The sequence below is a fragment of the Pinus tabuliformis genome, chromosome 8 (assembly GCF_031772625.1).
Source record: "Pinus tabuliformis cultivar Carrire ecotype Pingquan chromosome 8, CPIR1, whole genome shotgun sequence".
Taxonomy (NCBI): Eukaryota; Viridiplantae; Streptophyta; class Pinopsida; order Pinales; family Pinaceae; genus Pinus; species Pinus tabuliformis.
Window position 1 is genome coordinate 544,915,589 of NC_142294.1, and position 15,590 is coordinate 544,931,178.

Below are 15,590 nucleotides of genomic sequence, written 5' to 3' on the forward strand. Positions count from 1 at the left end.
AGGAGTTTTCCATCCTTGGTACTTAATTTATTTCTTGCTATTTCCAGGTATGCACTGTTATTTTGTTTCTTTTGCTTTCTCTCCTCCCTCTGAAATACTTTTGGTTTATGAATGGTCGAAGTATCTTTTTGAACAATGTTGTTATATTTCAGAAGATCCTATTTTCATGAAGCTATGTAAAGGGTTTTTTATACGCAAGCTGTGTGACAGGTCAAAAGCCTGTTTATCTGGATGGACATCTTATCTTTTTCTTTGCTGGGATTATGCTTCCCATCTTATCTAGTCTAGTTTTGTTTTGACTTAGATCTCTCCAGCTTACAAAAGCCTTATGATGTACTATTTGTTTTTCATTATATGTCTTATATAATACAATCATGCTTTTTTCGCTCTAAAAAAAAGGGTAGAAAGGACATAACTAATCTCAATCTTGGATTTATGACTACTATGAAGAACTTTCTACAATATTATGTGGAAGTTGATCCCACCATCTACCTAATAATTATTGATAATCAAATTAAAATTTTGGAAGCCCTATTCCAAAATAGGCATGCTACATATTTTAGACATGTTAATTATTTTTGAAATAATTAATAAGGTTAAAATTAATTATTAAAATATAAAGTATATATAGTTTTGCTTGTATATTTATTAGAAAGAAATATAATTACCATAACTATATAATTAAAATTCATTGACATATGCTAACAGAGGTACTATTTTTCTTTTTTTAATTAATGACATGATAAGCATATAACAACCACTTTTAATTATGTGGTTGAGTTAATTCATATCTTCAGGAGATAATGCTTTATAATAGTTGATCATGATTTAAAAAAATGATTATCTCTAACCATGTTTGACTTTGATTGATGATTTCTAACCATGTTTAATTATGTGTAACTATGGGGCATCCTTATGTTGATTAGATTCTAAATATTTAATTGGTTTGGAGCAATGTGAATTGTTATGTTTTCTCTATGATTATTGGACGCTTGAATATACAATTAACATAAGCATAGTTGTAACTATGGTTGACTAAGATTTTAATTGACCATGTTGTAGTATGGCTAAATTTTTCTATTCATGCTTGAGTGTGGCTAATTGTGTTTAACTATTATTGACCATGGTTGACTACATTTGATTTTAGCCAACTTTGTTTGAATATAATTAAATTTGGTTCACTATGTTTGACCATGGTTAATTTGGTTGATAATACATGATTATACTTAACCATAGTAGACTATATTTAACTATTGTTCACCATACTTAATGAAGGTTGACACCCACTAGAATGTGGTTGACCAAATTTGGATATGGTTGACGTTTTTTGGCCACACTTGACTATGATTAACCATGATTTTTATGATTGAACATTGTTGATCATGCTTTATTATGTTCAACCATAGTTGACCATGGTTTTCTATGGCTAACCATGTTTGACTATGATTTACAATGTTTGACCAAGGTTGACAATATTTGAACATGGTAGACTATGGTTGACCATGCCTAGATAAGATTGGGTTTATATGACTATGTTTAACTATGACATATTTGGGTTGACCGTATTTGACTATGGTTAACTATGGTGGAATATGTTTGACTATGATTAACTTGGTTAACCATGTGTGACCATGTTAGGCTATGGTTGACTTCGTTTGACTAAAGGTAACCATGAATAAAGATATTGAATTATGGTTAATTATGTTGATTGCGGTTGACTATGAATGATTATGATGAAATATTTATTAGCATGGTTACTATTAGTTGACATTGGTTTGAACCATTTTAACTATGCTTGACCATGTTTGATTATGGATTACATTATTTGATTTAGGTTGGACATGTTTGACTTAGGTTAATCATAGTTAAATGCTTTTTACCGTGCTCGTTATGGTCAACTATGTTGAGAATGGTTAATTATCCATTACTATGGTTAATTATAGCTTAGTATGGTTGTCTTTGGTTGACCATCATTAACTATGGTTCATTATGGTTTTTGTCAATAACAGTTTCCCTATGATGGAAAATGTTTAGCCATGATTAATTATTGATTACTATGCTTAACTATGCTATACTACGGTGAAGTTTGGTTCATCATTGCTCACTTCAGTTTGAAGCATTTCAGTATGTTTAACCATGAGTGGCCATGGATGACTATGGCCTACCATGGTTGTATCTATTGACTATGGTTGACCATCATTGTCACTGGTTATGTATCATCAAAATGCTCATCCTAGTTGACTTATCTTAAATTACTATGTTCCTAAAGGATTGAGTCACATGATGAAAAGCGCTAAAGGTTATTTAACATCACAGTGTTCCTCAAGAGTTATGTTGGATTGAGACATTCCCAACTTGTTATGTCACATCATGAAATTTTTTTCCATTGAAATATGTTGAATTGCTAAATTTCTTAATAGTTGCATCGCATTGCAATGTTCATCAATGATTATGTACCCTTGTGTTATTTTCCAATAATTATGTTTAGTTCCAACATTCTTGAATGGTTATGATGCATTATGATATTCATTTTGATGAACTTTTGTGGAATTCCTCCATTGTTTAATGGTTATGTCTTGTTGTTATGTTTACAAAGGGTTATGCCAAATTTGTGATGTTTCTTAATGCTTATGGCACACTATGATATTTATCTTAGCTGTATTACATTGAATGGTAGTGTTCCTCAAGGGTTATGCCAGATAAAGATGTTAATGAAGGGTTATTTTAGATGGTGACATTCATTATTTCTTATGTGGCATTATAACCTCCATATTGGTTAACTTACATTGCATCACAATGTTTCTAAATGCCTATTCTATAATTTAATGTTCCTTAAATATAATGTTGAAAAGTGAAACTCCTAAATGGTTACTTCATATTGCAATGCTTATCTTAGTCAACCTATGGGTGCCACAGTTGACTTTTGTTCACCATGTTCAATAATGTTTGACTATAGTTAACCATGCTCAGTTTGGTTGAGTATGATTGACTTTGGTTGGCCATGGATGGCTATAGTTAACCATATTGAATATGGTTGACTATGGTTATATTGCAATGTGATGTTCATCTTGGTTGACTTATGTTGAATTATTATGTTGGCTATGGTTATGTTGCATTATGACATCCATAAATGGTTATGTTGTCTCATGATGTCCATAAAGGGGTATGTTGTACTTCAACATTCTTCAAGGGTTATATCACACATTCATCTTCATTCATTTATGTTGAAATGAGAAATCCCTCAAAGGTTTTCTACATTGCAATGTTCATCGAGGATTATCTCCTTAAGATATATGTCAAAGGTTATGTTTTACTATGATTTCGTGAATGTTACGATGCATTATAATATTTATCTTGTTTCAACTTATATGGAATCACTATATTCCTTGATGGTTTTGTGGCATTGCAACATTGAGCTTATGTTGAATTTCCAACATTCCCTAATGCTTATGTCACATTGACACATTCATATTGGTCGGTATATGAACAATTTTCGTGTTCCTTAATTGTAATTAGTGTGAAAGGATATGTTGGAGGTTAATGTTCCTTAATGATTATGTGGAATCATGACATTCAACTTGGTTAACTTAAGTGAAATATCTATGTTCACCAAAGGCTATGTTGCAAAGTGATGCTTCTTAATTGTTGTCATGGATTATTACTTTCTTCAACAATTATTTAACATTACAAGATTTATCATGCTTGAATTATGTAGGCCATGGTTTAATTTTGTTAGTCTTAATTTACTATAGTTGATTTTTTTGACTATATTTTACCATAATTTATTATGATCATGTTACATTATTCACATCTTTTTTCATTATTAGGTGGGATCCTATCTTGATTTTGTAACACCATAGCGATTAACAATAGATATGCTAAATGTGTAAAAAATTAAATAGCCAAAATATGTACTGTTTAATATCATTAATATCCATTAATATTAACGAGAAATTAACTAGATTGAGGAAAATTTGTAACAATGTGGAAGAAGACTCTAATTCACTCTAATTCACTTGACAAATATATTTATATAGTAAAGACGAAAAATTGCAAGATAATTCGTATTGCGAGAGAATGTACTTCGAGAGATATTACTAGCAATTGCCCCAAAAGGTGCAAAGAGAGGCCAATAGAAATGTTAAATTGAAAGAATTGTATTTTGGTTCAAAATAATAAATATTATAATAATTCAATCATTCAAACTAAACCTAATCAATAAATTGTCCAAAATAAAATAAATCCTTAATCAAAATTATACAAATTATTATTCTTTCGTTTCTCTCAATTATTTATATAATAAAATCCAATCAATCATTCAAAATAAATCAAATCAATAAATTTCCCAAATTAAATCCCAACTAATCAAGATTACTTGGGAATATATATGTATAACCCAATAAAAAAATTTATATTTATACATTACAAAAAAAATAAGTAAAAAATTCTAATTGATTTAAATAAATCCGAAACCACTAAAATTGAAAATTACTATTTATGATTAAGCGGTGGAAATTTTAACATAATAGGAACACATTTTTTTCACTTACTTACCCTTGGAAATTAAAAAATTCACAACGACATTTTTTTATACAAACATGGATCTATGCTACCTTGTTTCCCTGAGTTATGGACCAAACTGTGTAAAAGATTCTGCTCGGAATTTTGAATATCTTCGTAGCGATAAAATATTATCATAAAATTATCTAGTTGTCCAAACAAAATTAATTAAATAATTTGTTTTAACAACCGCATAAACTAATATTGAATATACCATGTCATCAAGAAACACAAAGTTAACAGAGCTTAACAAACAGAAATGGCTTAGAGTTCAGAAACTCCAAACAGGGGAGACAAAACAAAATATATGTTTTACATTTGTTATCATCCCGATTTTTTAATTCCTACTCTATCATGAAACTATATCTATATTAGAATTGTATTATGTTTCCCTTCAATATTAGAACTGTATCCCACCCATACTAGAGGACATACTGATTAAAAAAAGGAGCTAGAGGACATAGTGATAGATAACTAAAGAGAAAGAGGACATGTTTATTTTGGTTGAAGATGTTCCAATCGCACTCCATCCCGCCCAAAATGCAAAAGCAAAATGGTGAAGCTACTATTTATGGAGCAGGGCGTCTGCAGGGTGTCTGCAGGGGAGGTGGAGGGGTGACCCAACAGCTAAGAAGCAGTCCATTTGCTGAGATGCAGCAGCAGACCCGTAACAAATTGCACACATTAGGGCAAGCCAGTCCGCTTTGCCGCCAGAAATGGGAAATGCCCAATAAAACAATCCACCAGACTCAACCCCAGGCTCCATATATCGCCCGCTTATCCCTCGTACCTTTCACCATGGGTCTCGGGGTCGAATCTCTCCGGGCTCATATTTTGATGACCTTAACAATTCTAGATTTATTAAGACACCATGGGTCTCGGGGTCGAATCTCTCGGGGCTCATATTTTGATGACCTTAACAATTCTAGATTTGTTAAAAAATCTTAATGCCAACAAACATAATATTTTGTCCACTGGGTCTCAGGATCGAATCTCTTGGGGCTCATATTTTGATGACCTTAACAATTTTAGATTTGTTAAAAAAATCTTAATGCCAGCAAACATAATATGTTGTCCACTGGATGTGAAAATTGTAATAATAACAATCCATATGGTTCACATGTGACTGTTGAGAAAATTTGAGCCACTAAATTACAATTTAAGTGCAACATAACCCAGAAATTCAATATAATCCAAACATATTGAATCCAAATATAAACACAGACATTCTTATATGCTGCTATTGCGAAAATATGGAAGGGCGCCTGGAGACATACAAGCAAGCAGAGGGATCTAAGCTATAGTTAGAGAGCCAGAGAATAGGCAGCAGGACCGGTGAAGTAGTTTTGACTAATCGATTCCCGAATCCAACCCCACCTCCTCAACCTACCCATTCTCAATCTCTCGGGGAGGGAATGAAAATGGTAACGAAATAACCCATATAGGATTTTGGATAATAGGTAGGTTTCAGGCTTCAGCTACGACTGATAAAATAATAAATCACTGAAGAGCGTTGCTCGGCCCTTGGATGTAATATGCTTAACCTAGAAAATATAACAGAGTGCATCAATAATTCAGTGCAAAACTAAGATAGCTAATGCAGAAACAATCCCTTATATTATTATTTAGGGAACCGATAGAAAGCTAGGAGAGAAGCAATCTGCAAGAAATTTTATGGAAGTACAGTGCAATCTGAAAAATCTCTTCACCACACATGAACAGAGTCAGTCAAGAAAACAGTGTGAGTCAACAAAATGTTTACCTCTAAGGGATGAATCCACATTGACAATCCATTTTTACTTGCCCTATGCACTCACTGTATACGAAGGTGTAATTACACCGTTTACTCCATCTTTAACATCTCCACTTTACAGGAATTTCTCCTCCAGAAAAACGCTTCGATGTTAGCCATATTCAACAGTGACATTGGCAAGCCCAGTTTCTCTGGCTTTCTGTGCAACGAGTGATCTATGATGCCGCCTCAGCATGGATGAAGAGGATCTAATTTAAAAAAATAAGAAACCACCTCTCAGCTTGGATGAAGAGGGTTTAATTCAGAGGAATTAATTTAAAAAGCCAAGAAACATGGATTGAGAGGATCTAATTTATTGTAAACCAAGAAATCGCCTCAGCATGGATGCACAAGATTTAATTAAGGTGTCGAGAGTATGCATGAAGGGATTGTCGATTTGGAATGGGCAGTAAAGAACTCATGTTAAGTGCCATACAGTGCAATCTGAAAAATCTCTTCATCACACATGAACAGAGTCAGTCAAGAAAACAGTGTCAGTCAACAAAATGTTTACCTCCGAGGGATGAATCCACATTGACAATCCCTTTTTCCTTGCCCTATGCACTCACTATATACGAAGGTGTAATTACACCATTTACTCCATCTTTAACATCTCCACTTTACAGGAATTTCTTCTCCAGAAAAACGCTTCGATGCCAGCCATATTCGATAGTGACATTGGCAGGCCTGGTTTCACTGGCTTTATGTGCAATGAGGGATCTATGCTGCCACCTCAGCATGGATGAAGAGGATTTAATTTATAAAAACAAGAAACCACCTCTCAGCATGGATGAAGAGGGTATAATTCAGAGGAATTAATTTAAAAAACCAAGAAACATGGATTGAGAGGATCTAGTTTATTGTAAACCAAGAAACTACCTCAGCATGGATGCACAGGATTTAATTAAGGTGTCGAGAGTATGCATGAAGGGATCGCCAATTTGGAATGGGTAGTAAAGAACTCATATTAAGTGCCATAAAATCCATGCATCATTGAAACGGACTGTCCTGGAACTTCGACGTAAAATACTCCGACATAAAACTGGTGTGCACAGATGTCAAGTGGGAGGAGAAAGGTGACTTAAAATCTATGCACAGATGTCAGGCAGGCACAGGAAGTGTAGACGAAAACCAGAGGTCGACTAATTTGAAAGAAGGATATAGCCGGATATCGAGTAGGAAACCATATGCCAAATGTCAACAGGAGAATGAAAGTGTTGATGATTGAACTGATTCAAAAGGAAGGCCTATCGACTTAAATATGTTTCATTTCCAAAAACACGTTCAAATTCCACTCATAAAATTAGACAGGGAAAGGTGAGTGTAAGTGAAAAGAAGTTTTATTATCCCAAAATGTTAAAACACTAAGTGAAAATAACTTATAATATGCAAACAGTGTCGGTACCCTGCAAGATTATATTCCGTGCTTTCTTAACTTTCTTAAACTGTTTCATTTTGAGAAATCCATGTTCAAATTCAATTAATAAAACTGAAGGGGAAAGCTTCAGTAAGTGAAAAAGCTTTACCGTGCCCAAAGTGAAAATGTTTTAGGTTTAACTTCGTGTCTGAATGGTGCTAGATCGCATTAATTTTATAGAGTGAATCTTTGTACGTCGATTCAAATTTCTATGGGCAATGCAATGTCATGTGCTTTGGGGACATTATACCTGTCATGTTGGATAATGCTGGAGGAGTGCTCATATAATTAATGAATTTGCTGTTTTTTTCTCATTCACCGCATATTCCTTCTGGTAATGAGATTAATTTCTATCATGGCGCAGTGCAATAATTCTTAATTTGGATAATGCTGGAGGAGCGCTTATATAATTAACAAATTTGCTTTGCTTTTCTCATTCACTGCATATTCCATTCAGACAATGAGATTAGTTTCTATTAGGGGGCAGTGCAATAATTCTTAATTTGGGCACTATGTTGAACAATCCCTTGAAAGAATGGCATTGGTCTCTTTATTGTTGCAGTACAATAATTCCAAATTTGGAGACCATGTAACCCTTGTTATTGGGGATTACGCACATTTATTGATGCATTTACTGGTTCGTGGATAAGTACGCAGGGATTTCTAATGGGACTCTCTCGATGAATTACTTGTTGACAACCCTGCAGTTCAGGCGGATTTCTCCCTGGTTGCCAGTCAATACCTCAATCTTTCCCATTTTGACCATCGCAGCAGCAAAGTTTTGCTGCCATGTGCGCATGCTAAATGCGCCGGAGTTTGCAAAAACCACATTCCTGGTGTTTGCATTTGTCAAGAGCGTTGCGTCAGAGGTAAACAAGCCGCGATTCTTTATAACGCCGTCGTAGTAGAGATTGTCGAGAATGTTGGGGGTATTAACTTCCATGGGCACCGTCGTTTTGTTGTTAGGGTTTCCATTGGGACACCTTGCCTTCAGCTGCATAGCGTACACAGGATCAAGTGACGGGTCAGTGGGATGCGTGCTGTTGAAGTTGTAGAGCCTGCTCACAAATGAAGAGCAATGCGAGACACCAATTGTGTGGGCTCCTGTATCAACGTTCAAAGAACAAGATGGCCATTATACTCGCTCTAATATTAAGATAATAAAAACACTTTTAGGTTATACAGGTCTCTGAATATACCAGAGAGTATAACCATTTCGTCCTGGGATAGTCCTTTGGCTGCAAATCTCTGAGTTAACTGAGTTACACTGAAGGTAGGGGGTGGTAGATTTGCCGGGATATCTGAAGCTAGTGAAATATTTCCATCCCTTCGACCAGCTGGGACATCCCATGTTAGGGGATATTGAGGTGCAGATGCCTGCAGTTAATTTGCACATTATAATTAGAATGAATTGAACACTATTTTTCTCCTAAGCTATATCCAGTTTGATGGACAATAAGCCCGAAGATTACCAGCTTTGCACTATCTCTTGCAGCAAATGCGAGGATATCTGCGCATGAAACTGTTTGGGGACACGTAGCCTCTAGCTTGGCTTTCGCCATGTCAATCACATCGAATCCATGAAGACTTGGATTGTTAGCAGGTGAATCTTTCTCTGCCACTTTTTTCCCAATGGAATCAATGAGAACTGACCCGTCACATCCCTGTAAGTCCACGTCAACAGATTTTTAGATTTCAAAAACCTAATACAATTGTATGGGAGTAAACAATTATGTTTATAGTATGGATATAAGAAAATCCTTACCCTCACGAAACAATCGTGGAAATGCATCCGTACGAGTCCAGGAGCCACTGCTGGATTGTTTATGAATGCATTTTTCACCACCTCAAACACAGCGAATTCGGCATCCGGACAGCTCAAACTGTAGAAACCCTCTCTAAGTCCCTGAGGAACGCAATCAACACCCGGTGTTTCAAGACTAACGCCAATGTTGAGGCTGACTGCATAACCAGCCAAGGCATAGAATAATGCGCCCAAGAGTGCCGATCTGCTGCCGCCATTCTTCTCCATTTCACGAAACTAAACATACAACGAAGCCATTAATATGATTTGATTGACAAGCAAGCATAGAGTCTACTAATTCCAATGAACAAAATATTTCTAGTGAATTGAAGAATGCGTAATCTATAATTCCTGAAATTCTAACCTGGGATTACAGCATAGAGGTGCTCGTAAGCTGTATTCTGGAAAATCTGAAGAAACAAGTATCAGAAGCTACGTATTTATAGATTTGTCGGGTGTTGTGGACTCAGATTATTAGCTAATTCTTACTGTTATCCACGGAATCACTATTTGTGAAAGTGAATGCCACTGGTCATCTCCTAGCTTTAGGAGAAACACTCATTACTGATTGCTGGTATTCATTGAAAAATCCATACAGCTCAAAACTCCATACACTGTCCAGCTCTTCCTGACACAACTTGTGTTTTTAATTATATAATTCAATAATGGATATTTAACTAAACATTATTCTCAGATCTCTCTGTATGTCCGCAATTCTGAATCTCATATTTGGCATGTAGTGCATTACTTTTATGTATTTTTCTGTAAATTTAAAAGGCATGCACAGTTCACGTAGGATGGACCGTTGACGTCGTATGTTGTATTTTAATGTAGACAAAGAATCATCCACCGATTACAGTGTCTATTGTCATGTCTTATACCACGAATCCGGCAACGAAAACACCATATATAAATGGGTCCATAATTATCTGTACAGCTCAGTATGGCTTTAATTAAGTGATGATACAGAGAGCATTATATTCGTTCGAATATGATTTTAAAGTATCTACGGACTGTGGATGTTTCTTACGCCTCCCATGGCGACAACAGCTGAAAATAAATATTGCTTGAAGTTTCGAGTGCCATCTGTGCATTAACAGAGGATAGGTAAAGTGCAAAGCTGAATCTTACGTTCTGTAATGCCCGCCAAGCCTAGAAATTCATTGGGTGCTTTTGTGCATATGTGAAAAAGGCATGGTAAATTAGCTTGCGTTTCGCAAACAAAGGAGATCAATAAACGTAACCAGTGGTGAGAGTTGTCAGGACTTGATCTGTGCAGCGAAACGATAGTGATAGCGAGATGTGCGAAGACCTGATCTGTACCGCTCATATGAGTGAAAATAATGGCAATGGTAAACAATACAAACACTCATGGTGAAGAGTCCCTACCATAATTGTATACATATGGTTATGGTCATTATCTTTAAAACTAATTATTAAAATAAAAATTATGTGGGGTTTCACCCTACATTGTAGTTTATAATAGGGTAGCATTTATTTTATTATATATTTTATTTTACTAAAATTAAAATAATTTAAAATTTTATTATTAATATTTATTTTATCAGTGATAGTTATAGTTTAAAAAATTATTAGTAATATTTACCACCGAGTGATATTTGTGTTGAGTGAGAGTTTTTTGATGCTAATTTTTTTTTTTAGAATATATATGTTGAAAAAAATTGAAAGTTTATAATTTAAGAGATATAGATATACATTATGTGTAATTTTTCATTGTTTATAAATTATTTTTGGATGTATAAATAGATTCATTGTTGTGAAGATGCCCTTGAATAATTAGATTATGTAAATTACATTGATTAAACTTGCAATTTGAATAAATATTCGATTATGTAAATTATATTGATTAAACTTGCAATTCCAACATATTAGATTATGTAAACTACATTGATTGAACTCCAATTCCAACAAATATTTGTTAAATTTCAAGTAAAATTGATAGAATAATATATGTGAAAAGTAAATAAATTGCTTGAAATGTTTTAACTATAAGAATTTATTTTTTCTAATTATTTTATATTACATATAGATAGTTTTTCTTAACCATATATAATATGTGAATAGATTACATTTGAATACTTTACTTAACATAGACATTGAAATATATTATTTGTGCAAAATTTTTCTATATTGAAATGATTTTTTATTAATATATATTTTTTAATACATGTAAATGTTACTTAATTGGACATATTGAAATATTTTATGTGTGATCCCATATTGAATTTTATTATTATCAATAATATCTTTTAAATGTCACATATCAATTTTATAGTCCACCGTGATGTATCATCTTTCGTCTTTGGGTGCAGGTGACCGGGAGAGAGGACCAGGTTGTAAAACTATACAGAGTACATTTCAGGTCAGGATGCGGCCTCTGGGCACTGTCAAGGAAAATTACATAGACGCCATTGAAAGGCTCAAAAGGGCAGTTTGGATCAACAAAGACTCTTTGTAGGGTTTTCTTTGGATGAAGGGCAGATTTGCACAAATTTCCCTAGGAGGCAATGCAGGTAGTAGGGAGGAAACTCGCAATGAAAAATACGCAGATTCTCCGGAGAGGCTGGCAGCGGGTTGTGGGAGCTTGCTAGCCAAAATTGTGCAGAACTGGGAGGCTGGCCTGTAGGACATATCTACGCAGTTTCTGGGCTAAGCGGGTTGTCGGGCAGCTGGAGGACAGTCCATGAAAACTGCATGGTTTTCAGGAGGAGCAACAGTTTGATTGACAAGGTGACTGGCTGACAAAACTGCGCAAATTTTTAGGAAAGTGGAGTGGCAGGCAGTGGGTGCCTATCCTTCATCTCCTTCATGTCTATGAAATTTCATCAATCATCGGAGGCGGGCATGTTGCCAGTTGTTGCATAGTTTTTTGGAGGAGTGAAGCCCGAGGTCATTGCCTGGTCAAACCCTCCAGTTGATTAGTGGGAAGTGTGATAGGTTTTCTTGCGGTCAATGAAAATTGAGATGACTTGCTAAGAAAATTTTGTGTTGTTTCGGGTGAAAGTCAGTCGGGTTGATTCCAGGATTGCGCAATGCAGACTGCCTGGGATGCGGCCTCAAGCTCTACACAATTATGGGCAGCACTACATGATCACTAAGGGTTGAGACTGCGCAGGGCAGCTCAATGGAGGTCCGACTGTTGGAGGATGACCCGGTCAACAAATTCTCAACAAAATGACTATATGTGTGAGCAAGTGAGCTAGTGAATAAATGACCTTGCGAATGGACACTCAACATGACTCAGCGACAAGGCACCTCTAACCAACAAGACAACATATGCTTAGTGTGACTGACGACGGGACTATCTAATGATGAGAGTGACAAGTGTGACACTTTGGATAGACATTCAGATGATAGTGACGACACTTGCATGATAGTACTTACAACATCATGTGTGAGTGTGATAGATGTTTACATAGCGAACACAACTCAAACACAACCTTCAACATCACTAGAACGAGGTTGCAAGCGTAACATAGAAATCAACATGTTGAAGACAACAATTGGTCATGCAAGTGAAAAGGAAGCAAGACATGTAGAAGAAACACCTAAAATGAGTTTTGGTGTTTGCGCACATGCACGTTACTGAGGACACGATGATATGACAGTGACAAGAAGTCTTGCAAACTCGACTAAGAGGTGTACTACGAAAGGTGTTATTTACTTACCATATTTACCCTCAAGATGATCATCCGTCCAACAGAGTTTACATTTGGTCCTAATCTCTTCCATTACTTGGTCTCTTACTCCTTCTCCTCAACTCTTTGGGACTAATCTTAGCATGTCACCCTTTCCTATAGTCACTGAATGATGGATCGATGCGGTTTTCGTGGTAAGTTACTACTACTGGCATGAGGCCATGGGAGGCCCATCTGCGTAGTTTCTACATGCAAGACTGACATGACAACTTGGACAAAACTATGCAATTTCGAGGCACAGGACATTATTGTGGGATGGGGGTCATGGGAGGACACCTCTGCGTAGTTTTTGAATGGAGGGCAACTGGACTACTCTGCGCATTTCTGGAGAGCAGTTTTGGCTGCTTGACTGCTCTGTGCATTTCTGGTGAGCAGTGATGGCTGGGGTCTCTGCAGGCTGTGGGGTTTCAGCAGGCAAGGGAGGAAGCTTGATAGCTGTAGAAGAAAAGTGCAAAGTTTCGAGAAGCTGAACTAGGTTAGGTTTCTTAGGAAATGGCTAAGTGCGAGATTAGTGACATAGATGTAAACAATGATTGGACTTGACTGTGATCAAACACGGACACTTAGTGGCAAAACGTAGACCATCCGTAATGCATAAGACATACTTTTCTTGAGGCAACAACCTTCGTGACAAGAGTGAGTGAAGTGAGTATGAAACATTTCTATGTGATGGCAACCATTCATGTGCACATGCTTTCCCTTGAAACAAAACAACATTCCATTTGCATGACAAACAACAACCCCTATGCCCAAACATGACACATGCTGCATAAATATGAGAAAACAGACAACTCTTAAGATCAAGGAGGCGAGCTTGAAATCATCATCTTACCAATAAGTGGCCAAGGATGATCGATCGCAGGATTCATGATAGGCTCCAAAATTTTCATGCGAGCCAAAATTTTGGAGGGTTGTTGTAGTCGCTACAACACTTGGCAACACACTGGAAGAACTCCGGCTCTCTAAATGTACATTGTTTTGTGTTATGCAACCAACTCACAAATAGAAGAAAATATAGATCAACGCCTTCAAAATCAGCCTCTTCAAGGGGGAATCCTACTTTACATTACACAATTGAACAATTCCTGGATGATACAAATGACAAAACCTCCTTTCTATATATAGAAGTCTAAGGGGTCACAATATAATTTAAGCCGACATAACAATAATAATATAAGCGCACAACAATAACAATAGTGGGCTTCTATGTGGCACAATAATAACAATATGGGGACAATAGGGGCACAACAATCAATAATGGCTACAATGAAAATAGTAATGGGGGAATCACTAGTATTATAGGGACCTAGCATGCCCCTCTCCTTCAAAAAAGTGTTGTCCTCAATGCTTGAGTAGTTCTGGATGTTTCTGTATAAAATTCGCACTCTCCCATGTGGATTGTTCAGCAGGCAAGTTCTTCCACTTAATCAGATACTCCAAAATTGATCGATTTTGTACCTGTCGAGTTCTTGTTTCTGTGATTGCTTCAGGTTCCAATATGATTTTTCCTTCCTCTTCAAGTTTTGGTACTTTTTTTTGAAGTGGGATTTTGTCAAATATAACCTTCTTTAAGCATGAAACATGGAAAACTAGGTGCACTCGGGAAGCTGCCGGAAGTTCCAATTTGTATGCCTTAGTACCAATCTTTTGCAACACCTTGTACATACCATAATACTTTGGTGATAATTTATTATCCTTCTTAGCTTGCTTGAGGGGAATTTGTTTATATGGTTGTAGTCGTAGGAATACCTAGTCACCTACATCAAAACTTATTTCGCTGCGATGTTGATATGCCTGTTGTTTCACTCTATTCTGTGCCAAAGTGAGGTTATCCTTTAAGAGTCAGAGAACTTATTGTTGATGCTCGATCTAATCTTCCACTGCTTGAACTTTAGAATTTTCTCGTAAATATGATGTGATGGATGGTGGATGATATCCATAAAGTGCCATAAATGGGGTCATTTTTGCTGCAGTATGCAAGGAAGTGTTATACCACCATTAAGCCAGAGGCAACCATTTGACCCATTCTGTTTATTTATCAGATACAAAGAAACGAAGATATCCTTCCAAACATTTTTTTACTATTTCAGTTTTCCCATCAGATTGAGGATGATAAGATGAGCTATGAGCTAACTGAGTACCAAGGGAAGAAAATAATTATGTCCAACAATTTCTCATGAAAATGGGATCTCTGTCACTTACAATAATCTTTGTTTTTCCATGTATCTTTTGAATTGTTTCCATAAATGCAGTAGAAATTGTGATGGCTTTAATGGATGTGATAGTGCACAAAAGTGT

At 35.9% G+C, this 15,590-nt stretch overlaps 1 protein-coding gene across 1 annotated transcript; it reads right to left on the reverse strand.

Moving 5' to 3' along the window:
* Positions 1-8,454: 8,454 nt before the first annotated feature.
* LOC149236591 (peroxidase 5-like) lies at positions 8,455-9,801 on the reverse strand. The gene is made up of 4 exons (XM_089368966.1): positions 9,535-9,801; positions 9,242-9,433; positions 8,969-9,146; positions 8,455-8,873 (listed from the first exon to the last, which is right to left on the reverse strand). The coding sequence occupies exons 1-4, from the start codon at positions 9,799-9,801 to the stop codon at positions 8,455-8,457; spliced, it is 1,056 nt and encodes a 351-aa protein (XP_089225092.1).
* Positions 9,802-15,590: the final 5,789 nt, after the last annotated feature.

Excerpts from the sequence above, each read along its gene's own strand:
- LOC149236591 (XM_089368966.1), bottom strand. The coding sequence starts at position 9,801 with ATGGAGAAGAATGGCGGCAGCAGATCGGCACTCTTGGGCGCATTATTC. Across the intron at positions 9,434-9,534 it reads TCCACGATTGTTTCGTGAGG|GGATGTGACGGGTCAGTTCT; the intron begins GTAAGGATTTTC and ends GTGGACTTACAG. Across the intron at positions 9,147-9,241 it reads CAAGAGATAGTGCAAAGCTG|GCATCTGCACCTCAATATCC; the intron begins GTAATCTTCGGG and ends AATTAACTGCAG.